Here is a 27,083-nt window from a genome sequence, read left to right as displayed (position 1 = left end):
CCAATTTCTGTCTTACTTTAGAAATACTTCCAGTTACCTGTGATGACACAAATGCGAAAGCACACACAAAAGGAGTCTTCTCCTGAGAACAGCAGAAAAATGTATGAAGCAAATGCTACTAATAATAAAAATAGATGTAGGAGAGCTAAACCCTCTGAGAACAGATTTCTTGTGCCACAGGGTCAGACAGGTCATCATACTATGAGCTAAAACTTCAAATAAAATTACACTTGCATAAAGCTACATTACTGCAAATAAATGCTCAGCTGCCCACAGGTTCCATCCAGTCCCTGAGGTTCAGCTCTTCATCTCCTGTACACCCACACACAGATGCTCCAGGCACAGGGAATCAGGGCACTAGCTGCCTCAGAGAGTGAAAGGGCACTGCCCTCTCCCTTTCAGTCATTCCATCACTGCTTTGTAGGCACGTGTGGGTCCCATCTGTGGATCAGACAGAACTTATCCCACAACCAAATGAAGATCTCTTCTGTTATATGATGATCCCATGGCCCTGCTCTATGCCCAAACAGTCGTGTACCCTGGCTCTGTGACCAGAGACTGAGTTAGTTGTGTGATCTATGTCAAAATTCATCTGACGCCAGAGCCCATGGATCAGCTCTGTCAGCACTGGCTTGGATGCCAAATACCATCAGATCAAGGAATCATGCAGACACTGAGATGGTGGAAATGGAGCATAAAATGACAATTTGGATTGGTCTTTGGCAGGGTAGGGGCCTTTGAGATATAATTGATTTTTATGAGGGACAACTAGCATCCAAAAAAGGAAGAGATACTCCCTAACAATGTCACTGTAACTGGCCCAGGCTCTTGTTCTTGGAAGCCCTAACTTTCAGAAAGGAGAAAAGAAATTTTTCCCACCCTTCCCGAAAGACTGAGAAAAGAGACCTGAACAGTTTCCAAATGCATAAAAATCATGCTGCAAAGAGAAGGAAACTCCTTTTCACAGTTACAGTGGGGAGGACAAGAAGACACAGGCTTGAACTGCCTTAAGGAAACTTGTGTTAGATATTAGGAAAACCCACAGATGCTAAGGATAATGCAAAATATACCACGTACAGAGGTTATGGGCATTTACCACTAGAGGCTTTCAATAAGAGGTTAGAAAAATGTCTTTGGTGGAAGAGTTTAGATATAGCTGATGCTGCCTAAGGAGGAAGAGGGGTCTAGATCAAGGGTTTTTAGATGCCTTTCAGTCCCAGATTTCTGTGTACATTATCCCTACATCTACCTGCTTAATTTTTCCTTTCTGTACCTCAGCAGTTAATTCAAGGCTTGTTGGAAGGAGCACATATCAAGCCTGAGGCACATAAGGCTTTATTTGGGATAAAATCAGAAGCAGTTGGGGAATTGGAAGCAAATCCTTTATTATGAACGTGTACACATATCAGTATTACCCTCAAACCCAGGGTAAATAGGTAGAATAGTTATCAAAGGACTTGAATATTTGTAATAATTTTCCTTTTTTCAAATGGGAAATGCAAAGCACAAAGATCTGAACCATCTGTAATGACACAGCAAGTTGTCAAAATGAGCCTGAAAAATAGATTTCCTGGCTCCTCAAGTGACCTATCTGAGGGACTACACACTCTTCCTGCTCTTGCTCTCTCTCCCCTCCCTGCCTCCCTTCCCCCCAGCAAGCCATGCAAGACTACAAGAACTGCAGCATTTTCTTGTAAAAGTCTTGCCTGCAGCTGGGGGAAGTTAGACACTGCAACAGTGTCAGTACCTTCTGCTGTAACAAGAACACACATCAAAAAGATGATCATTACCACGGGGGGAAAAAAGTAAAAACTAAAGCTGCCTCAAGACTTAGACCTTGCAGAGATGTTCTTTGGCTGATAATCCCCATCTCCTTTCTTTAACTTGCCTTTATTCTGGCTAACATTTGACAGAAAGACTCTACTCCTCTACCAAGTGAGTAACTATAAAAATAATAAACAAAAAAAGATAGAAAAAAAGACATACTGTTGATAAGGAACATAATTTCTCTTTATACAAGTGCAGAAGAATTCACAAGCGCTTGCAAGTAAAGTGTTGTTGCTCCAGCCCACTGTGGAAAATGAGCATTTTTTTGGCTCTTTCCTAAGGCTGCTGTAACTTTAGCTTGTAGGAAATCAGAATCAGAGCCTAAGATTAGAACCAAAAATCCCTCGTAATGAAGTATTACAAAGCCAGTGCCAGTCCTTCTGCACTGCTACTTGCAAGCCTTCATAGGCTCGCTTCCATTCCTTCATGCCAGTGCTTGAACCAAAGGAGGACCCACGCTTGAATCATCCTCAGGAGATCCTGCCTCTCAAACTGACCATGCCAAGGCACACCAGGCCCCAAATTAATTCTGAATTAATTTCCGAGAACTCCGCTAGGCTCTAAGCCCCAAACGTAGATTAAACATAATTTGGATTCATCATTACCAGTAAAACTAAAAACAAATTAGAAGACTTAAAGTTAAGAATAATGAATTAAAAATATGTCAGGAACACAAAAGTCAGAAACATCTCCAAAAAGAATAAAAGGTAATGTTTTAATTGGTAGTTTTCTCAAAAGGAAAAAAAAAAGATATTCCTGCATCATTGGAATTAATATTATCAAATTCTTTATATGCTTAGTTATTTCTTAGCTTATTCCAATGGCATATTTAAATTTTGATTTATAAATCAAGGGATATTGCTTACTGCCATAAGATGCATTCCACTGGGTCTCAAAGTCTTTAGCAGATCCCCACTGTGTGTACTTTATCCTGATGGTTTCACATTCATGTTCATCAACACTCAGCAAGAACCATAAACAAAGCCCTTTCTCAGATGCACACATGCAGTTCCCATTGACTTTCCTGGATTTTCAGCTGACTTCAATCAGAACTCTGTGCATGCAGAAGGGCAAAACTTGGCTCTGCACATTCAATAAAATTACATCACTAGATACCTTTTCAATGAAGGACAATGCAGGCCATACTGAAAAATAATATAAACTGAAACCCCTAAACTGTAGCCAAATAAATTCAAATTTCAGCCAGATTTTTCCAGAATAATAAAAAGGGTGTGAATTTTAGGCAAGATGAAATGAAACCCTAATACCATTTCATTTACCAGAGTGCACTCTGCCTCTTTTAGCAGGACAAAGTGTGAAACCCAGCTGTTTACCCAAGTGATCACCTTGTTGTTTCATGTATAGCAATGACACTGGCATCTGAAACAATCAAGTAAAGGTCAGGTTACAAGCTGTGATTTGCTAAGTCCTTTTCTGCAGCTGTATCCTGGCCCTGTAAGCTGCCACTCTCATTACAAATGAATTTGAAGTGTAGAATATCACAGTAGAAAAAGTAATTAATCATGATATTAATAACTGATATTGTATTATTTTCGAATCTACTCTAATAGTGCTATTTTAAGCATATTAAATGCTTGAGCCTAGGAGTATCTATCTTAAACCCTTCAACCCTCCTTCCCAACTTGCCAAAAGAACAACATAAAAAAAATCCCACACAACCTAGTAAAAACAGTTCCCTTCCAAATTTCAAATGACATCGTGCAACAAAATTTCTGCCAGGTACATTAGCTAATGCACACTAAGCAAAGCAATGCCCTATGTGTTTTTTCCAAATTTCTTTCCTTTATTTTACTTATTCCACAATGTAACAACCTGTATCTTTTTTACTTCATCTTTCAAAGTATCTACCTACTAGGATGAAGAATATTCTCACTTCTAAAAAAGCCATCTAACAGGCTTCCTCACATTTTCTGTTTGTCGGATAAGCACTTGTTAGCTTGCAATTACAAATTTATACACAGAAGTACTGAGAGATGAAAACCACAGAGGAGACTTGATGTTCATGTTTGGCCGTCACCCCTGCCCAAAGAACAAACATTTCTGATGATTTTCACACTTAAATAGAAGAACAGATTTTATGGATATTTTTTTCTTCATAGATGGAACAGCCCCTATTCTCCACTCCATTATAATATTGAGTCACTTTCCATCAAGTTGGTCATTACTGACAAGCCAGGGAAGAAAGGAGGGAAGTAGATGAAATGCTCTGAAGCTACACGTGCGACAGGATATGTATCAGGTTGCTTCTTGAAGCAAATTATTTAAAAACAGAAAAAAATCATTACAACACAACTCACATAAGGGAAAACTATCTCATAATTGTTGAGGAAGTCCAGTAAATCTAACACAAAGGATTGCAAAGACTCTTTCTATTTTTTTTTTGTAAGTGAAGCAAGAGTCTAGCCTGATACAAGTGCTGAGTTGTATTGGTCATTCACACTGGATTATCTACTAAGTTAAATAATGAGTACGGTGGAATCTGTTTCTCCCGGACTATGGCACTGTCAAATGAGTAGTTATGAGGTCTGGTGGGGCTCTGCTCTCTCCAATCCAACTCCCCTCCTAACATCCCATCCTGACACTGGTGGCCTGTGAAGATATTCATTTGTCTCAGAACTCCTTCAACTAACTCCAGGTCTACTTGTCTCTGTTGGAGCACGAGCTTAGAGAATTTACAATGTGTTACAAGGAACATTTATTCTAGCTTAAGCTCTGTGATTCTGACTAGGCAATCAGGAAAGGAAAGGTATCCCCATCTCTCCCCTCAGTCCTACTGGGATGTGACTGTTCCAAGGAGGGAGTTAGTTTGTTTTAAATGCTTAGCATGCCTGTTTGATGATGAAAATAAAATTTTACATGCTCATTTTTCAAGGAAGTTTGTTTTAAATAGTTAGGAAAGAAAATAAAAAACAACAAAAGACACAGGTCAAAAACTTGGCTTTTCAGCATGCCCTGCTTAAGCAATGACACATGAAGAACTTTATGTTCAAACAATTACCTGGTGCTTTAAATAGGACACTAAGGGAATAACTCTTCAAAATGTATTCACACAGCGTAAGACTAATCATCCTCTTGGGAGTACCAGTGCAAATCAGAGTAACTCCTCAGAGGTCAGTTGAAGTACACCAGCACAAAATAAATGTGAGACAGAAGAGAATCAGACCCCATCTACCTCTATTTTAATGCAGAGGTTGCAGATCATCCGCAATGGTAAAGTGAACAAAATAAATATAACTGACATCTATTCAATTGATCTCACATCCTGCCGACTATTCACAGCTCGAAATACAGGGCTGAAGAACAATGGTTTGAGGAAGGCAGGCAGAAATCCGGGTTCTAACCCATTCACACATTCCAATTTGCTAATGCCTCCTACTTGAACTGCCTTCATCACCCCACACTGCTAAATCATGAAAGGTTTAATTTGACATTGTCCCCCCAGCTCCTAAAGAACAACTTCTCGTAAAACAAAGTAAATGAAAAAATACCAGGAGAGATGATAAATGCAAAAAATATGTGCAAACTTGAGAACCTATGGAGAAATAACCAAGAGAATCCCGGTCTAACATACCACATATATTTGAAAGGCATTAGAAAACTGATTAATTATTTGGAAACCTAGCACTAAGAAAGAATGGTACACGTGCAGGGGAAGACTAAAATGTGAGGCTATTTCAAACTATGGTGTCATTTGTGCTAATTTAAGTGGATCTGTAATTATTTCCTACAACTTCATGATGTCCTGAACCAGCTTCCTCCTCCCCTGCAAGGCTGATAAAAGGACTCTTGGCAACACACTAAATATATTATGCAATGTATTGAATACTACCGAGAAAAAAGCACTGAATTATACCGAAACAAAGAACATTGGGTGCGAATATCACCACCTCCAGGGAAAGAGCACCTTTAACTACTTATCACAGCAGTAAATGCAGGCGTTCTCTCGTACCTCTGCTACCTGCACCTAACAGCATTTGCTACATTTAGTAAAGTTAAGGCGAATTTTACCTCAAATCTACTTAGGCTCGAGCTCTTTGACCGAGACTTCTTGCGGAGATAGACGGAGAAGAAGCGACGCACTGTGAACTTCTTCATGTTCATGTCCATCGCCCCGTCCCAGCAGCGGCGCGGAGCACGAAGGAGCTGCGGCGCCGGCGGAGAAAGCTAGCGCATCCCGATTGCCCCCTATCTATATCCACAGGCAGGAGATCCTCCGAAGTGCCTGGTTTTGTTCATCGAGCCGGCCACAGCTAGACCTGCCGCCGGAGGTCCCTGCCGGAGCCGGGGCAGCCCGGAGCCAGCTGCCGGCTCCTCGGAGCATGAAGGCGCTGCGCTGCCTCCCGCTTCGCACTGTTTACATTTCGGTGCGGCGAGCCCAACTCCGTCCCCGCCGCCTCTCCCCCTGCCTTCGGTCCCACTACGCCCAATCAGGCTCGGCTGAGGCTGCACGCAGAATCAGCGCCGGCAGATGACAGCTCCTGCGTCCCAGGCGTAGCAGGTTTCAGACAAATATTGGATGTGTCTATTGCTTTGCACTCCCTCTCCTCTCAGTCAGGCTCTTTCAATTTCCTGCTTTCTGAATCACATGGGGAATAGGCACATGCTGCACTTCTGTTTTTAGCTCAGAATTCAGACGCTGCTATAATTACTGAGGGCTGTGGTGGTCAGATCCGAGAAGAAATCGGCTCCCCTGTGAGAGTCACTCCTGGAAGAAAGCTGAAAGATGTCGTGCCCCCACTGCCAGAATAGAAGGGTTTGAGTCTCCTTTTATTCCGGGGAGTATGGAAAATAGCACTGTCGTCCCCGTCCCCCCTCCCCCCCCCCCAAAATTGAAAAGCTCGCCATATCCTGTTCACAATCACCCACCCGCTTTACATTGAAATACCTAACACTGGCACAGCTCTGAAAATAGAAAGCACAATCCAAATGGTAAGTATTACTATTCTTATTGTACTACAGCAGGGAGTTACAGCCCTTCTAGGAGGTTAAGTATGTACATCTATTTACGGGCTGTAATTTTGAGCTGCACGGCAAGCATGCAGACTTACAGCTGCACCCCCACCTCCCTGCAACAAAATCACATTTTTCAGCTGTTCTTCAAAAACTAACGTATCTCAGTGCGTTGCTGAGACCAAAGAGCTTTCTCTGCCTATTGCACACAGTTCAGGCTCTTTTTCCATGGCAGCCTTTCCTTTCTGACTACCAAGGAGCACCAAGACATGCCTTTCTTCCATAACCTCGGACATCACTACAGCCTGAGACGACTTGGAGGTTAAATACACCTCTCAAGTCCATCTGCTCTAAAAGAGAGGTGTATTTTGCTTTACTTGCATATCTGGGCTCTGCTGTGAACTACCTTGGCTAGCAATGTCAGTCAGTATCTGCTTTTTTTCTCAGGTTCTTTGTCCTGTTCTTCTGCCTAAAGCTCACCATGGCCTATCTCCACCCAAAGAAGTATTAACAAGAAAAACATACTTCGGCATTTATTGTTTAGTTAAAAAGGAGGCTAGATTGGAAAGGCTGCCATTAGTGCTGGGCTCTATAATCTCACAGAGCCTGACTCTGCTATGCCTGGACGCTGGTGCTACCCCAGCCTAACTGTAACTGTTCCACTGTGACAGTCTGGACAGTCTGCTTCTTCCTTATCCCTTCTCAGCACACCTTCTGATTGCTTCTCTAATTCTCTTGGTTTGCAACAAAAACACCTTTGGGGGTTGCTTTCACTGTGCTGCCCCAGTGCAAGACATGTTAAGCCTAGGAGCCTTTTGCCATTACAGTTCCCTTGTTTCCCCAGCTAAAGATCCTAGAGCAGGGGCAAGTGTCCAAGAAGAAAAACTCAGGTATATATAGGTACACCTATACACAGGCAAAACAAATGAATAGGCTAAAAGGCAATTTAGGTGGTCAATGCCAAAATTACTTGCTGATGCAGTCTCTCTAGTCAAGTTTTGTGTCTCCTCACAACCTTGCTGCAGTAAAATCTGCAGTGTTACAAAGGCCTCAGGCACTCAGCTGATTACTTGACCTCCCCCTCACCTGTCCTGACACACCACACAGCTGCTGCTACTTCTGTCCTGCCTTTTCCCTGGCAAAGAGGTGTCCTGGCACAAGCTGGACCAGGCTTTGTACTGGCAATGGCTTTTGGCAGCCTCACACATTCCCACCTGTGTAAGCTACTTCAGCTTTAAAGAGCGACCAGACAAGTGCAGGGAGAGGTCCCTGAACCCTTCCTGTCACAGATACATCTCTGGTCACTGACATCTTTATTAATGCAGAGGAGGTGATAATTTCCCAGCTTTGAATACACAGGCTCTGTGTAGTAACATGAAGTATATGAGTGCCTGTTACTATTACACTGGCAGATTTATCACAACCTTCCCTTTCATTACATCAGTGGTGATTTCACATACAGGGACATGCATTCACCATTAAATGTGCCTGCACTGTAATAAACTTCCAATTAAATTACACAGGCCATGACTTAATACCTAACTATCAGGTACGCTTATTACATTCAGAATTTTGTTCTTTACCACAAAAATAAATATATTTTTTAAAAATCAATCACTATGTATTGGCAATTTATTGTGCACATCAGAGCAGAAACAAGCCTTGTATGCTAAAGATTAGACTATAACACTGAGCACCATGCCCAGGGTTAGGAAGTAACTCTCTTACACCCCTGACATGAAACAGGCATGGAAATAGGCATGCTCTTCTTGTTTTCTTACTCTGCTTTCAGACAGGTGATTAGGGATTAAATACAGAAGGACAACCAACCACCTTCACTCCATTGGGCAGCAGAGCAGCAGAGATATTGCAGAATATATTCCAACTTTTGCAAAAAAAGCAAAAGCAACTGAGATGTAAAATTTACATAAAAATGCACATAAAAATAGAAATGCAGAAATTAAACAAAATGCACATGCATGCAAAATTAAAGCATAGGGACAGATATGTGAAAAGCAAATTCTATTATAGTCCCATGTGGCATGCTTCAAGACATTGAACTTAACTTTTCAGAAAAACACATAAGAGAGATCAAGAACATTAGATGAAACTTTCACATAAGTCAGACAATAACCACTTTTCACAGTGATTCTAATAAAAAGGTGCAAGCCAAAAAATAAATTTGATTAAATTGGAACATTCAGCATAACATCTATAAACACACTACTGTCAGATCAATCTACAATGTGAAATACTAAATGCTCTTAGAAATTCATGTCTTTAAATTATTTATCTTCTCTGAGCAATTTTAACTGCTGAGGAATTTGATTGAGGAAAAAAAATCTCCAAATGTCTCTGTTTAAGACAACAATAAACAAAAATGGTGGAGGGGACATATGACACATTGGCATCAACCAGTAATACTCATCTGTATTCTGAAATATGCTTTTTGAAACTAGACTCATATATGCTATAACATTAAATAAATAAATACAATATTATAGATGTCCCTCCTCCCAGTGAGCTTAATAGCAAAATAAAGTTTACTTCAGCTGGAAAAAGACTTAAAAAAACCTCCCAAACCAAAAAGCTCCTAGCCAGGATTCAAGACAAACTCTCCAACAGGAATCCCCAAAAATTAGATATTACATAGCCCGGGTTTGAATTTTTAAAAGAAAAATGGAGAATTCCCAATTAATGTCTAATAAAAGCCAAAGCTCCTTTCCTCATGTGTACAGATGGACCATACCAAGAGCAGTAAAGGACTGAAGGACTCAGGCTTAAAAAATTAATGTGGGGCAGCAGAACAGCCTGAACAGCACCCAAGTGAGAAGGCTGCCAGTAGCCAATGCCAGATGAGTCATCAATTTCTAAATGATAGAACATGCAAGTCCAAGATATCTACCACAAACTGGATGATATAATTACCAAGAGAAATTTTCTATTGCACAGAACATCAGGCCCTATGTCAAAATTATGCCTTCTCTTTTTTATGTGAATAAACAATTTATGAGCAAACCCAGAATGACTCTGCTACTTGAGTAAATTTAGCCATCACTGTAAAAGCAAAAACTATGAATTGATAATATCTTCCTTGCAAATGCAATCAGTATTATCAATCCTTCCTCAGTTAAATCCATCAGAAAGCCAGAAAAAAAACCCAGAGAGAAATAAGAAAGTATCAGAAGCAGAGACACCACAGACAGAACAAATAAGACTATCAGAACACAACATGCAGAGAAAAGGAAAATGAGACTCCCACAACAGAGGCCCAAGAGACAATGCTGCAGAAAAGGTGAATTACACAGCATCATTTAAGCTCTCATCAAAGTAACTCCAGAGCAAGAGCAGATGTTTCCAAGGGACACCAATCAGCTGAATAAGGAACAACGCCTTCCCCCCGGTGGTTAGATTGTATATGACTCTTTCAGTGACTTGTTTTCTCATCCTGAATGCAGGACAAATTGCCATATGGCTTATGTTTCCTCAATGAATACATAAGGTGGCTATTTTTCTTTTTGATGTTTCTTTCAATAATATGAGATGGGCTTTGCCCAGAGAAGTGCTTGGGTTTGCTCTCATTACACCAGTGTACCAATGTGGGTCTCAGCCTTTCCAGCTGCTGTACATAGCTAAGTACCTTGTCCTATTTAGCACACACTTCACTGGAGTTTTCTCTCTCAAAAAGAGAGAGACACTGCCCTGCCAGCACTGCAGAATACAGGCAGTGACTTACCATCTCTCACCAGCACTGACAAGTGATCAGCCATGTTGGCTGGGTGGGGATACAAGGGAAGAGGCAGGAAAGAAAGTGCTTTTTCCCCTTTCTCTCACCTCCTGGCTGTGTATCACAAGCATCAGTAATTTTGATCCTTTTCTGTATATGTATTATTCCAGTGGAGGTGCAGGCCCCTTCAGCCATCTTGCAAATTAAAATCACTGCTCAGAAGGAAGGGGAAAGCAAAGTCATACATCTTGTCTAACTGGGTCTGATGAACTGGCAGGACACAGGCTCCTTGGACACAGTCTTCTCTAATCCCAAGAGAAACATAAACATTACCTTTTAATCTTGCACTTGCAACCTCAAGGCAAAAGCAGAGTATCTCTTATACCCCCATCTATGTCACTCCCTTGTTGCTAAAAGCATCATCCAACACACTGGCAATTATATGAAGAGTAACTAGTATAAATAGAAGTGCATCAACCACAGGAGAGTGACTTTAAAAAGACCTGTTTTGCTTGATCTGGTGATATTCCACTTAGTGGATTCCATTCAACACCTTTAAACATTCCTAAAAATGGGCATCAAAATAAGTTCTTGATAGATTTGAAATTGGTATTTTGCAGAGATGCAAGTAGCTTAGATGGAGACAAAAGTCCTGAAGAGTTTTCAATAGACTTCATCAACAGTAAGATTAAAAAGAAGTATTACACAGTGGTACTAAGAGGGTGAACCATTTCTGTGCCATGGTGGAGCAGACCAATCATAATATCCTGAGCTGGAAGGGACCCACAAAGACTATTGAGTCCATCTCCTGGCCCTCCCTGCATGTGACAGCCCCAAGAATTCCACCATGTGCCTGAGAGCATTGTCCAAACACTTCTTGAGCTCTGTCAGGCTGGTGCTGTGACCCCTTCCCTGAGGAGCCTTTTCAGTGCCCAACCACCCTCTGGGTGACAAACCTTTCCTAATATGCAAGCTAAATCTCCATACCATTGATGTCTCCTTGGTTCAGTTGCCTAAAAATCTTCCTCAATCCCTCCTAAGCACTCATCAGTCTCATGGTTATAGTGTTACTTTCAGACTACCAAATGAGCTGCACTATGAGGACATGTGGCTTGCTCTTATTTGTAAAGGGAGACCCGGGAGTGCTGCAGAAATAATAGTTCCAGAAATAAGAAAACAATATTTGATTGAGTTTTCAACAGATGACAGACATTTTAACTCTTACAAAAGCATCTTATGTTAGTGATGGAGCATCAGATTGGCAAGTGTCACAGCTGCTGTATTGACTGCTCCCATATGTGCTCTGCTTCTTACAGACTCACGGGAACGTGCGGCAGCCTCACTGGCCACACACACGTCAGTCAGCTGTGGACTGCTCTTAGGATGGAGATCCCAATGTCCAGCAACCTGCATGGAAGAGTATCAGCCTCAATTCTCTTATTTTGGCTTTTTAGCAGTGTCACTGAGCATTTTACTTTCTTGGCTGATACTATATACTGGTCTTGCTGGATTTTGATGGCTTAGATAGAAATGTAAGACAAAGAACACAAAAATCCAATTTCCTTCATATTACATAAGCTTCTACTCCAACATGAAGGAGATTGCCAAAGATACAATTCTGCTTTCTTTCCTTTGGACAATCAGACAGTCATACTGTTCTCCTATAAAGGAACGGAAGTTTTCTGGAAGGAAGGATGATACTTAGTAACTGAAGTATGAACGGTTTTATCACATGAATATTTATGAATATCACTTTGAGCAAACGTTATACAATAGAAAATTGGATGGAAGAACTTCATTATGCACAGCATATGTTTACTGTTTATTCAGACTAGCTGTGAACAATATTAAAAAGAGAGGCATTTGTTAAAAATCTGCTAATAGGCAATTTTCCTTTTCCTAATAGTGTCTGAAAAATATCCTACACCTAACAGGAGAAATAGTGCATGCATCATTTACTAGAGCACCAATATCTACTTCTAATAATCATTGACAGAGCAAGCTGACACTAAAGTGAGCAGAAAAACCAGACCACTGTTTGCCATTGAAACACTGAGAAACAGAAAAGTGTATAATGGGGCTTGCAAATTTTATTCAGCAAAGCACCAATTTTAGGTAACATTTTCCCTTTAATTATTTAATAAAACCACACATGTAAGGCACAAAAGTTAACGAGGTAACAAAAACATCATATTTAGTTGAACTGAGTGACCTGAATTAATATCCTTTTTTTATATCTGAAACTATTTGTATGACCTTGAAGAACCTTAAACTCTCTAGCTATGCCTAGCTCCAGGGCTTGTACAAAATCCAGCCATATCCTGGATCCTCTATCAGAATGGGGGTACAGATTGCACCATTTTCCTCTTCCCAGCTGGCATCTCCTGTCCCCAGTGAAGACAATGCCTCCTGGTATTTTCAGCCAGAAAGGAGAGAGTGCACTCTGACAAGTGGGTATGTAAACTCAGGACCCTAAAAGGTTTGCACCTGCACTGCAACGCAGAGAAAAAACCCTGCTTCAAATATCCTTCCCTAAAATGGGGCTGGAATACTCTGCCACTACAAGACAGCTCTTTCAGAGAAAACACAATGATTGATATTATGTGTTTCACAGATTAAATTTTAGTTGAAGGCTGTCACATATTTGTTAGATTTATTTACAGAAAGAGATTAACTGTGAGTAATGTCAGAGAATAAACCAATGGGACATGCAAATTTACCTTGGTAGGCATTGCATCTAGCAGGACAAATGACACATGGAGTATTTTCAAAATATATTACACACTTAATACGCTGAAAATTGGGCTTAAGGTTGTATGAACACCTACCCCATGTTAGACACAACAAAAATGAGATTTGTAAATAAAAAATCATTAATCACTTTAAATCTTTAGCATTAATTTCTTTCTTGTTGGACTTGTCAGGCTGTTTAGACAATTTTTCAAGGACTGTTTTAAATTAATGTAGTGGCAGTACTTAACTCAGATTAGAGGCAGATCTATCCCTGTGTGCTTTTTAAATAGAAGCTGAAGAAACTATCAGAGGAAAAAAGTTCTAAATTCTGTGTCTAATACAGCAACATAGGAAGTACAAAACTAGAAAAAATACAATATCATTTTACCCCTCAAAAGGTTAGTTAGGTTCCATTTGCTATTCACCAAGACACATAATGATTTCTTAATTCATCAAGAACAGTATAGTCTGAGGTTCTATTTGAAAAGTAAAGGCAAGAAAGACAAACCACAAAATGTTTTGGTTTAGACTGATGTCACAAGACTGCACTATTATTTGGATATATTTAGTATGCTAGAAGACCTTTTCCTTATTTAATTTTGGATACACAAAGTATCACCTTCTCTTAAGTGTAGTGTCACTTCTCACACCCAAGTCACCAGGCAGCAGGAAGTGCATGAGGTTCTTCCTGCATATCTGAGCCTGCCCACACTGGAAGTGAGTCTTCCTTGCTGATGCATCATCAAATATGTGCAAGAAATTTCAACATCTTGTAGATGTCTTCCTACTCATCTAACAAGCGTGTGCAATTAGTTATAAAGAGCACATGTGGAATATTCAACATCCAAATTCCTGATTAACCTAATGGACAACAAAAGGCAACTCATCATATTAAGTAATTTTAATCCTTTGACATCTTTCTGTGAATTTCATATATCTTTTCAAATCCCAAAACAACCCTAACATGAGATACACACAGAGAAATAAGCAACACTATGTACAATACAAACAAAGCAAGAATCTAACTCCCTATATGCACAAGACAAAAATGGCAGTTTTATCTTTTTTCATCAACTGGAGATTAAAGTGTGCAATTAATTATATCATAGAGTAAGCCATGCTATTTAATAAAGGTTCAAATACTTATTCACATGCTTCAACATACAGGGAATATGTACAGTTATGGCCAAGATGATATAAAATGCTTCCCAAGTGATATTGTCTACCTAAATACAGTGACATTCTTCAAACAAAACAAAACATCTTTTAACACACAACAAAAATATTAAATTCATTATTTCAGTAGCAATGCTGATTTTTGTCTCCAATATTTTTTTAACCAAAAATCCTGTAAGAACCACTTTCCTTTGAACCATAATTAATGTCACAAAGAAGTCATCTCAAATTCATAAAGTTTGCAGTGTATACTGTGTGATTCACATGCTATATATTCACTGGAATGTGACACCTTTGCCCTAATATGCTACTGGGATCTGATTTCTATTCTGATACTTCCTTTTACATCTGCAACATATGAAATCTTATCATGCACAGTGATGTGGGGCAGAACATCTGTGAATTAGGAGACTGAGATTGTTATTTTGCTTCAACTCCCAAAGGAGAAAATAGATGTATATGTCAGACAGGAGCAAAAGACAATGCAACTACTATACAGACTTGTAACAAGGTTTTACCTCCCATCATCACAGGAAAAAGAGAATTTTTACAGCTTCCTAAAAGCTTTTCAAGGGCATCTTGGTCTAGCTGGGCTGCTTAGGAACTGCAAGCAAGGACATCAAGGACCATTTCAGAAAGGCACAGCAGAACCTTGCTATTGAATGCCTTGGGGACTGAAAAATGTTTTATTTGTTTTTCCACCATGATTTTACTATGTTCTTAATATTTACACATTTAGTCACTTCTTTGACTCCAGAGTCCTCTCCTCATCTCTTTTTACTTCCTACTCCCCAGATCATCTCTTCAAATGCATGACTCACGCCTCTTAACTCAAGAAAGTTGAAATAATAAAACTAACAATTAAAAAAAAAAAATAAAAAGCAAAACTGGAGCTTGAAAAGAGAATTGCTTCCTGATAATTGATTTTAGGGACTATTTTATGGCATGTCTCTGGACTTCAGAAGATCCAAAAACATGCAAGAAGAAATATGAGACAAAACAAATCGGAAAGGGATATTCAAGGGGCTGTATGCCAGCATATATGCATATATGCCAGCATATATGCAGAACAAAGCTTTACAATCTATTGGCTTCTGTAGTCATAGTGATACATGGGAAACATCAGAGCTGAAGCATCCAGCAATGTCACCCATAGTGTCTCCCAAGGCTCAGTACTGGGGCTAATCCTGTGTAATATCTTTATTGATGATCTGATGAGGGGATTGAGTGCACTCCCATCAAGTTTGCTTCAAATGACACCGAGTCAGGGAAGGAGTGTTGACCTGCTGCACCGCCACAGGCTTTGGGGAAAGTGGTTGGAAAGCTGCTCAGTGGAAAAGGATCTGGGGGTGCTGGTGGGCAGCCAGCTGGATATAAGCCAGCATGTGCCCAGGTGGCCAAGAAGGACAGTGGCATCCAGGCTTGTATCAAGAATAGTGTGACCAGCAGGATGAGGGCAGTGCTTTGTACTCAGCCCTGGTGAGGCTACACCTCAAATCCTTGTGTTCAGGTTTTGGGCAAGAAGGATATGGAGGTACTGGAGTGAGTCCAAAGAAGGGCAGCAGAGCTGGAAGAGGGTTAGGAACACAACTCCTGTGAGGATTGGCTGAGGGAGTTGGGGATGTTCAGCCTGGAAAAAAGGAAGTTCAGGGGAGACTTCACTGCTCTCTACAAGTACCTGAAGAAAGGAGGTTGTATGGTCTCTTCTCCCAGGCAACTAGCAATAGGACAATAGGAAATGACCTCAAGCTCTGCCAGGGGAGATTCCAATTGGCTATTAGGAAAAATTTCCTCACAAAAATTGTTGTCAAGCATAGGAACAAGTTGCCAAGAGAAGCAGTTAAGTCACCATCCCTCAAAGTATTTAGAATATGTCTAAGTGCAGCACTTAGGGACATGGTTTAGTCGTGGACTTGGCAGTACCAGGTTAATGATTATGCTTAATGATCTTAGAGGTCTTTTGCAGCCTAAATGATTTTATGATTTCACTGAAGAAGAAAATATAACAGCCCTGGCCCAGTTAACCTGCTGGAAGATGGGTGCAGCTATAAGAGCTGCTGAGAAACAGGAACTGAAACAAGTTCTTCATGGGAAGGAGGAGTGAAGTTGAAGCCACCTGCTTCTCACAGAGCTAAACATGGGTTTGGAGGCTGTGTAGAGGTTTGCTTTATTTTAGAAAAAAATATCTTGGCTCATTAAAGGAATATCATTAGTCCTGGCATAAGCCCTCGCTTGTGGCCTCAGTCTGCCATCTCCAGGCCATCATTTCCTACTTCCTCTCTATTGGCACAAGTATTCCCACAGCCACAGAATGAACTGAACTGGAGAACTGGTCCAAATACCACCCCAGAATGCTAATTTTAAACCAGTTCAGTTCCCTGATCTGAATCACTAAACAAATATCTGTGCCTACTCAATATTTTTTCCAGTGGAGGGGGCAGGAATGTGTGTGCTTGTGAGGTGGCTCTGCCTCCTCCATTGGCAGGGATGGCTAAGGCCAACACGAACTGCTGGCTTCCCAGACACAGAGCTGGCATGCTGCAGCTGCCTGGCAGAGCTGGAATCGCTGAGCAGGCCACGTCAAACTATCCTTTCAATCACAGGGAAAGTTAAAATAACAGCTCTGCTATAGAAAGGACATTTTAAAATGTCCTGAAGTTTTTGTTTGTTTGTTTGTTTTAATTATTATTATAAAACTAGACATAGTGAATTGGCTAAAAACATGCAAAACTTGGAATTATGCTTTGAGATAATGTGCTTTTCAAAAAGTTGAATCTATAAAAGATTTGTGGATTGTTTAAAAGGGAAAAGATCCCCTGACGGATGACAGAGTAACCTATAACTGCACTGCAGAAATTCAGGGGGCGGTTTAAAGCCAAGAACCCTACTAGAACTGACTGGGCTCCCCTTTAGTCCTGAAGCCAAACCACTGGGAGTGTAGTAAGACTCCTAGAACTAAGACTGCAAGTTCCAGTGGTGTTAACTGGCACCACTTCAGTTGATTTTCTCAACAGTATTTTTTGGCACTTCTCTGATTTAATGTCCTATGGGTGCTAATACTTTCCCTGTCAGGTCGCAACATGTTCTCCCAGAACTGTTTAACTGCACACACAAGTATGCACCTCTTACAAATTTCTGTAGGTATGTAGTATTTATGCCAGCATATATGCAGAACTTGAGTTCAGGTTGGGTGCTACAGGTCTGAGACACCTGTGTGAATGCAAACAGCATGACCTGAACTGTACAGCTTGGATGTGTTTGATGCACATTGCTCAGTGAATTTGAGAACCACCATCAAATGCAACACGGATGTAACCACAGGCAACCACAGGGTGTAACCACAGGCAGTAACACAACGTTTGTGAACTCCTATGAAGTTGTTTTAATGCCATCACAAAACCATCATGCAGTTATTTAAGTTTTCAGTACTTGTTGGTCTCTTTGGGAGGCTGCCTAGAAACTCACCTTCCTATTCACTTTAGTGCCTACCTTAGATGCATCACAGCTAAAATTTTTTACTCTTATAGTAGCATCTTTCCAGGCAGATTCTTTTTCAAAGGGTAATCATATCTCCTCACAGTTTTGACTGGCTATACTAAATGAGAGTGAGATTTTAACTTCCCCTCACTCCACCATCTCTCCCTGCTTGTGTCCCAATACACAGCCCTGTCCTAGATTTTATGATGTCTGTGTTTATCATTGTAGATGTCATGAACAGAAGAGTTTTTATTGGAGCCTCAGTAGTAGCAATAATTAGTAATTCTTCATCATAAGAAACACCTTAGGATTTTCTTCAATTTTTCCATTACTATTTCAAATTTCTAGTTCACTGTTGCCCTGTAAAATAATCAGGAAACTTAGCCAGTCTTCCTTGGTGGTATACTCTAACTGGGACTTCTAAACCTGTTGTGTACTCAGTGGAATAAGACAAAGCTCTCTGATCCCCTCTCTGGATCCTCCAACATAAGAAGGAAATGGACTTCTTGGACTAAGGCCAGAGGAGGGGCACTAAGTGGATCAGAGGTCTGAAGCACCTCTCCTACAAAGGCTGAGAGAGCTGGCATGGTTCAGCCTGGACAAGAGAGGGCTCTGGGGAGACCTTACAGCAGCCTTCAAGTATCTAATGGAGAGTGACTTTTTACATAGGTCAAAGTGTAACAGTTTTAAATTAAAAGTGGGACTATTTAGGTTAGATGTTAGGAGGAAATTCTTTACTCAGAGGGTGATGAGACACAGGAAGAGCTTGCCCAGAGTTGTGGTTCCCTCATCCCTGCAAGTGTCCAAAGCCAGGTAGGATGGGTCCCTGGGCACCTGATCTCGTGGGTAGCACCCCTGCCCGTGGCAGAGTGCTGGAACTATATGATTTTTAAGGTGCCTTCCAACCCAACCCTTCTATGATTCCATTCTCTTCCCTTGATAAATAACCATATCTTGTCAGCATACTATTAACTTGGAATATAGTAGTGCTTGTTTTGGTGACAACTCCAACATAGCTGTGAGAAAATTCCCCTGCTCAACCACTAATGCATAATCTGAATTTTCCCTTAACCTTGATCTGAGTTGTGTTTGGATACTTCCTGGGGATTTTTATTTGAAATAGAATGAAGCAAAGCAACTACAGATAATACCATCTAATATTTCTTAGATAAATGTACAATTCTTAAATCTTTGAAGTTTCAAAGCCAGTGGCTCAGTAGAACACTGTGAATCAGAGCTGGTTAAGATGGTATTTCTTAAAAATATGCATGACATGTCAGTCAAAAGAGACATTTGCAAAATTTCCTGTAAAGTTTCAGAAAACCTCTGAGAATATCTGCAAACAACAGCATGAGGATTGGGCAAACATAGTTTGGAAAATACAAGAACAACATATATAGGTACATCTGACAGCTACCAAATGGGTCACAGTGGGTATGCAGCTGCCTTCAGCCTTCAGTGACCAAAGCCCACCTTCTGGTGATACCATCTGAAAATAGTCAGTCTACAGCTCGTCCATTAAGATTTCACAAAAACTTACATCAACTTTGATTTCTAGATATTTAAGGGAACCTGCATATCCTTCGTGGAGAGTTGGGAGGCAAACTTCATACCCTTATTTTCCAGTGGCAACTTTGCTTTTTGGAGTTTTTCATCAGGCAAACCCCACAAACAGTTTTTCCAGAATATTAAAAGTAATTGAGATAATGAAAAGCTGATAGGCTTTAGCTTAGAGGGTTGCAAAGAATAGCCTGCCATTATTCAGAAAGCCCTGTAATAGAGCACCTTGTTAATTAGAGATGATTCACAGATGACTTGCAATAGATTATGGTAGTTCTGAATAGCAATGATATTTTCATATTGAGCTTTTATGTACTCAGGAGTAATGAAGCTTTAATTTTAATTAAAAGAAAGCTCTTTTTTTTTTTTTTAAGCCTGTAGGTCCAAGCAGTACTAAAGTACAGAAAATTAACATCTTTTACTAATTTTCCATATTTAGAGTGCTGCACTTTATAGTTTTACCTTCATAATGTTCTCTACCAGAGGACAGCTAAGCACTTGAATAGTAGCTGGTGATAAGAAGGCAATACTATTGTCTCTTCAATTGGAGAAACACAAAATGGGGAGAGAAGCTGCTTGCTCAAGGCCTCTCAGTAAGTCTGTGATAGAGTTATGAACAAAACCAAGTTCATTTTAAATACAGGATTATCCCCTTATATCTCCATGCCTCATCACAGGACACCATCTGCTACAGCGATGGGCATTCACTGCTTTAGTTACATCATTACAGTGGTACAGTTTGACATTATGCATTAATGGGTCATTACATATTGCTACTCATAAAGGGATTCCCATGCTCTGTCACCTTCCCTTTTCCTTTCCCTTAACACCTTCTCTTGCCTTTTGCTGGGGAGCTTACAATGAATTGATACAGAGATACTCTACACACACATATTTTCTGCTGGCTTAGCTCCTCTGAGCTGACCCCCGAGGATCTGGATGAGCTGCAGTACCTGAGCAAAAGGAGATGCTGGGAGCACACAGGAGCAGAAGGGCAAGTCTGTGCCCTTCCAGAACAGCTGCCCACGGGGTGGGCTTAACTGCACTGCTAAACAGGACCTTACCTTTTTAGCATATATTTTACTTGAAGTCTTCTTTAAACTGAATAGAAAATAATTACTCTCAGCACTGACAAAAACATGGTGTTTTGTTTTAGAGCTGTCCGAGGTCTATCCTAAGCTTTCCATAGGCAAGGTAGGTCAGCCTGTGCAGCCAGCAGCACACAGGAGAGCTGCATGGATAATCTTATAGTAATCAATAGCCTTGTGGCCCTGATGATCCCAGTGCTGACTTAGGGCAGGAAGGCTGGGGCTACCACTCTCCCTTCTAGGAATTCCCATGGTAAATACGCACATGTGCCTATGTACAGTGTGCACACAGGAGCTCACACCAATCACACAATTCGCTGTGGGCCCATTGTGCTTATGCACAGTGGAGATCCAGAGCATGCAAGCACACAGACCAGGACCAACACCAACCTCTTTTACCCATTCTGTCACCATGTCTCTTCTTCCTGTGATCCCAGGCAGCTGCAAAACATTACTGAACTGCAGGGTTGCCAAGCTGTGAAACATGACCTGAAGTGACATTAATTACTGCATTCAAAACACCTGATGAGAAGATATTAATTTACCAAGTGATACAGGCAATGGCACAACACCTCTTCCCCTCTTTAGAAAAGAAGGAATGGAGAATGACCACATGCATCCAACAATGGCATTTTGCCTTCTGAAACTTCACCACAAAATTCCCTAAGATTTCTTACCATTATATAGATTTGCAGGATTCAGTATTGTGAATGACTGGGGTAAAAGTAATGCACTAATTGATGAAAAACTTGAACAATTAAACCTCCAGACAAAATCCCTCTCAGTCTCTACATCCAGTAATGCATCCAGAAAAAGCCAAACAAACAAACAAAAGAAAACCTCAAACAAACCAACCAACCAACACCAAACACCACCACCTCTCCTCCCCTTGAAACACATGCAGATTTAAATCTTGGATTAAATTAAGTGGACAGAAAAGAGAGTACACATAACATAAATGCAAATATTTAGCCATTTTATTTCTCATTTAGGACTCATAGCAAGACACACCGGCATTTTTTCACTTAAAATCAACAGAGTGAAATATAAACAAGTAGAACTTTGGCCAGGAAGGGATTACTCATCTGCCAAAAGCTACCTGCATCATTCAGTGTTCCCAGGATCACAGCCTTTTTACAGTCAGCCCTTCAGAGAGGACACATGTTCTCAACATCTGCACTAAGCACATTTTAGGTGCTTGAGTAATGCACAAAAAACAGTGCAAAAACCAATAATTACTGCAACGTAATTTGAGAAACTACAACATTTCATAAAACATAGAAACAACTAATCAAAGATTATTACTAATACAGAAAAGCACAGATAAAGAAATCAGAACCTTTAATTATTTCAAATATGGGGAAAACAGTTACAGATTATTTAATAACTGCATGTTTCAACAATTTTCATTTCATATAGCTGGTTTCACTGTGTATCTAATAATAACATGTTATTTTTAACAGCATGAGCTTATCTCTTTTTTTTCACTCACTAGAATAGTGGTTGATTATGCTTTCAAATGCTTTTTTGTCTTATTCATTGATCTGAGTTTTACCATATCCCAAATTAAAGGAAATCTCTCTTTAACTGAAATTAACAGCCAACTGAATATAATTCAGGGAAGTCTAAGTTAATGAAAGCATGCTTGAATGTAAGCTCTACTCAGTTTTCATGCACACCTAATGCTCAATAATCAGCATGATCATCACTGTATTTTTAATTTATCACTGGAAGTTTGTTATAGCTTCAACTGAAGACTTTCCTTTTTCAGTGAAAATTTTAGGTGGCTGAAAAATCCCTCAAGTCTCAAAAATAATTGTCATTATGCACTGCCCCTTAAAAATAATTTTTTCCAATAAATGCATTTTATATTAAAAAAAGGTTTGTGTAAGCAACTGACAATTCAGCTTCATTATCAACCATTTTCCAAAATTTGTTTCAGATGCAATAAGCTTCCATGTGAGAAAAGTGGTAGTAAGTACCCTTACATTTCAGTCTATAAAAATTTTGAGTAAAGATGGAGTTCCAAAATAATATTTTTAGTTTCCTAATCTCTTCATGAGACAAAAAAACCCCACAAAGATACTAAATCTACCAGAAGAAATAATTATACATGAATTTTTCTATCATTCGACATGGTATTTAAGATTTCCTATATCGCTGCTTATATCAACTCACAGAGGTTTGTCAGGACACACTAAAAAGACTCTAACATAAATTCCTGAAAGAATTAGCTTTTGCAGGACTTATTTTCTTGTCTTTTTAGCATATGACCTCCTCATATAACAAGATACATACACGTGATCTCCACTGTGTTTGAGTAGATGCAGAGTCACTCTATAGCTGCCATGCCCAACTCATGTCATCACAGCTTTGAGCTAATGACAGCTCCTGTGGGACTTTCTTAACAATCCAGGCACTAAAGATTCAATGCTCAGAAGGATTTATTGCCTGGATTGTTTGAAAAAGGTCAGAAAAAGCAAGATAAAATACTCTAAGTGATAAATATTATCTCTCATACCTATAGAACGAGATGGAATGGCAACACTTAATTTTAAAGCTTATTACGATTAGCCTTTTGTTTAAGATTCCTTTTGGAGAAACCCTGTCTTACTTTTGTCCACATTATCTGTTCCCCAGTCTTTCCCAGGTCTAGGTAAGATGCCTCACACTTACTCTGTAATGAGTCTTTCCATAGCAATAATTAAACAACAGATAACATGACATACACACATTTACCAGTTACTACTTGCTTTGCCTCTAAGGACAATTTTTCAAAACCATCACCATCATCCTTTCCCCTTGTATAACTATGTTTTTCCAAAGGGAAAGCTGGATTTGAGTGGAGTCCTCATTCTCTGTCATATTAAAGACTTTACTGTTACTGTCCCCACAGAAGTCTCTGTTTTGTTGTGAAGGATCCATGAATAAAGGACTCTTCCTTTAATAGGAATTTCTGCCCAGTGATATAGATATGACAAACACTGAGTATATGCAGCCACATGTGGTCCACTGGCAACAGCTGAATGTGTAAAATAGACATGCTCAAATTAAACAAGGAGGGGATCAGACAGAGTCCAAAATAAAGAAAGGTAACCCTTTAATTTCAGCCCACAGGACTGGTAAACACAAGATTAGAAAATTATTTACTCATTACAATATATGAGCTTTTGATATTTTGTTTTTGCACACCTGGCCTGAAAAACTTAATTAGACCAGTCACATTTGCTACTTGGGTGATACTGCTAAGCATTCACATAATGTCAACAATTTTTCAAAGACAAATTCCTAAGTTTTTCAGCTTTCACTTTTCACTAATGCTAATTGGCTCTATAAAGAGCTCGAAACACTCCTGGAATCTATGAGGCTGCATGACTCAAAAGCATGCACAATTCTCCACTCTGAGTACACTGCCAGCTGGGCAGAGTTATGCTAAGTAGATAACTTTGTGAACAGTACTTGAAATCAAAGTCAGCTAGTGCAGTGGGAGGCATTGTTCATGTTCACAGAACATGAATCAACAAACCAGCAAGGGGAGCAGGGGAGCAGTAATGTTACTCATTTTGTTTCTGAATGACCAACACACGTTAATTCCATGTTACTGTCAGTGCATGGAAAGCCATGCACAAATACATCTTTCCCCTGCAATCCCCAAAGGTCTGCTGCAGTCAGAAAGTGAGTGAAAATAATGTCACTTCTGCTTCAGGTTTTCATTGTTCTCAAGTTTAATGCGACTTTCAGTTAAAGCAATGCTTTAATTCTGTACCAATTCTGTACCAAAGTGTCCTCTAAAATTTTCCTCCATTGCAATGACAATTTCCATTTGGAACATTTTTCCCTCTCCCTTATAAGTCACAGAAATTTGACATATGCTAATCACTGGACTTAACTGACAGACAACCATGGGGGAAGGCATATTCCCAGCTCAGAAAACAGGGCATAAATTTGCAAGGTCAGAAAAAGTATGGCATGCAGGGTAAATAATGCTTGTGTTCAGAAGCTAAAGAGACCTCCTGGAAGCCAATGCAACCAGTAAGTCTCTATGCAAAGGCTGAAGCTTCCTTACAGTTTTAAGCATTTTCATGGAAAAAAACAACAAAACCAATCAAAACAGATCACAGAAAGAAAACAGCTTAAGGATTTCCCATTTGATTTATGCATTTCTTGTCAGTGAAGTAATTATAAGCAATACAGGCATCTTCAAATATTAGTTTCTTTTTACTAGACTGCTAAACCCAACAAGTATTAGCACCCACTCAGGAGGTCAGACTGATTTCTTAATCCCACAGCTTTCAGGAGCTACCCAGCAGCAAATTCACTTGGACCTTCTGCTAGAGACATTGAGGAGAGCAGGTCTTCAATTAGCCCTTGAGAAAGTATTGCTTTTATTTTTCTCCAGGTATCTCATAAAGAGAGCAGAAGAACAGTGAAGATTAGAAAGGGTTGCAAAGAAGAATTAACTGGATGGGTGGTTAGTAAAATTTTGGGTTACTGATTTCTGCTCCAGAATGAAAAAAAAAAAAAAAAAAAAAAAAAAAAAAAAAAAAAAAATATTTAAACAAATTTTAAAAGAGCGAGGAGTACAAACACATTTACAGAAAATATCAGAATAAAAAAATTCTTTTCAGAATATAGTACTTAAGCCTGTTTTTCTTGGAAACAAAACTTGAGGACCAGTTACTAAGTATCTTTCTTATGATACTCTTCACTATTGTTCCTGCAATAGTCTCCTAGTAAGGAAAACAAATGTAAATTTTGTTCCTGCAGAATGACATAGATGACCCCATAATGAAAGAGAGCAAAATGTTCCACATAAATCTTAGCAGGACTGAGTCTTGTAATGCTGTAATCTATTTCTAATTCCCTAAACCACTATGCAGATGACACAGCAGAATTACACACACATCACCTGAAAAGACAGCTATGCAATTATAGAGATGTTCAGAATCAAAATAGGGTTAGTACTCAGTCCCCTATCACCAGATCTCTCAGATTTCTGTGCTTCCCTGCTTGCAGATTTAGGAAGTGATCCTGAATTGCACTTACTCCCACTTGCACCTCAATTTTCACCAAGAAAAAATTTGCACGCAAAGGCAATGAGGTGTGTGATGTTCAGGGAAGTTGGTCTGTAAATGCCTTCATAAAACTCACTAGCCACATTCATCACAGAGTGCTTTTCAGCACCTTCCAAGTTTAGCCCCTTCCCTATTCAAAGCACTTTACATGCATTAGCCATGGTTATTCTTCAAGAAAGGGCAGTATAGGTGACATCCCCTACAGCTGAGCAAATTCACACTCCCATATGAAAATTCTCTTCATTAAAATAACACAGGGCAGAACATTATAATTAATAGAACCATTACCCTTTAAATAAAACCCCCCTTGACCTGGCCCATCAGCAGAAAGATACCTAAAAGTGGATGGAACTACAGTTTGCACCAACCTATACCTCCAAATCACCAGAAGGAAGGTAAAAAGCCAATTCAAATAGGTAAAGTTCCAGTACTCATAAAGACATTTCTCATTTCTGAGTCTTAGAAATAAAAACTGGCTCCTTTATAACATTTGATCAGTTTTTCTGCTACGTTATCGATTCCCACAGCTGTGACAGAACATTTGGTCCTAGGTTGGGCCAAGAAAGACTGAACAACTTCGCTGCCATCTGTGCCTTTGAGAACGCCCGTGTCTTCTTGAGACACTCACGTACGTGTGCACACGAGCACACCCCGCCTCGAAATGCAGTAACTGCTCAACACCAACAGTTCACAATTTTAAGAGAAAATTTTTCTTTGAAAAAAGTGTCTTAATTTTAGTAGCTTCCCTAATGATTCAGAAATCTAGTGGAAAAGCCTTTCTGAGGAGTCTGAGAGACTGCATAATGTGTTTCTCAAAAGTTGCATTCTATCAAAGAGGAAGCATAAAAAATGCAAGAACCAAATTTTAAGTTATTGATTAGTTGCAGACATGCAACAAAGTAAAGAGATATGTAGAAATTATGCATCAATAGATTCAAATCCAAAACAGGCACACCATAAAGGCTGAATTTTGAATTTGAACACAACATTTTGAAGATTCTCTCCATTTTGATTAATAATACTAGTAAAGAATGATAGCATCTCTAAAACACTACAATTACTTTATATACTCATCCAACATATGTATAAAACCTGTGTACATGAATTCGATATGATTTTATGAGCTCACCCTCATTTATTTTTTTTTTAAATCCCAAGTGAAAGAGCTAGTGTGACCTTGAAAAATTATGTGAAATTGAATTCCCACCACTGAACGAGAATTGTTACTTTGGGCTATGTTCTACATTATGCTAAGTATCTATCAGAGTGATATAAAATAAATATAACTTATTTTGCACATTACTTAGGGTTTTATTCATAGTGTTAAGACATCGTCTCACAGTAACCAAAACTCTTAAAAGCGAGGAAATCATCTAATACACTTGGATTATAATTTGTATAGGGAATGCATGATCATTTACTCTCATCTTCATCTTAAATAATGTATTA

At 39.6% G+C, this 27,083-nt stretch overlaps 1 protein-coding gene across 1 annotated transcript in view; it reads right to left on the bottom strand.

Annotated features, from left to right (window-relative positions):
• The window catches only part of RPS6KA2 (ribosomal protein S6 kinase A2), a 157,031-nt gene extending 151,076 nt beyond the window's left edge, over positions 1 to 5,955 (bottom strand). Inside the window, exon 1 of the mRNA XM_053973455.1 lies at positions 5,857 to 5,955. Within this exon, the coding sequence (XP_053829430.1) occupies positions 5,857 to 5,955 (99 nt within the window). The remainder of the gene's footprint in view (positions 1 to 5,856) is intronic.
• Positions 5,956 to 27,083: the final 21,128 nt, after the last annotated feature.

This window comes from Vidua macroura, chromosome 3 (assembly GCF_024509145.1).
Source record: "Vidua macroura isolate BioBank_ID:100142 chromosome 3, ASM2450914v1, whole genome shotgun sequence".
Lineage (NCBI taxonomy): Eukaryota > Metazoa > Chordata > Aves > Passeriformes > Viduidae > Vidua > Vidua macroura.
The sequence above is the reverse complement of the archived record's forward strand: the minus strand, read 5'-3'. Positions and strand labels throughout refer to the sequence as shown.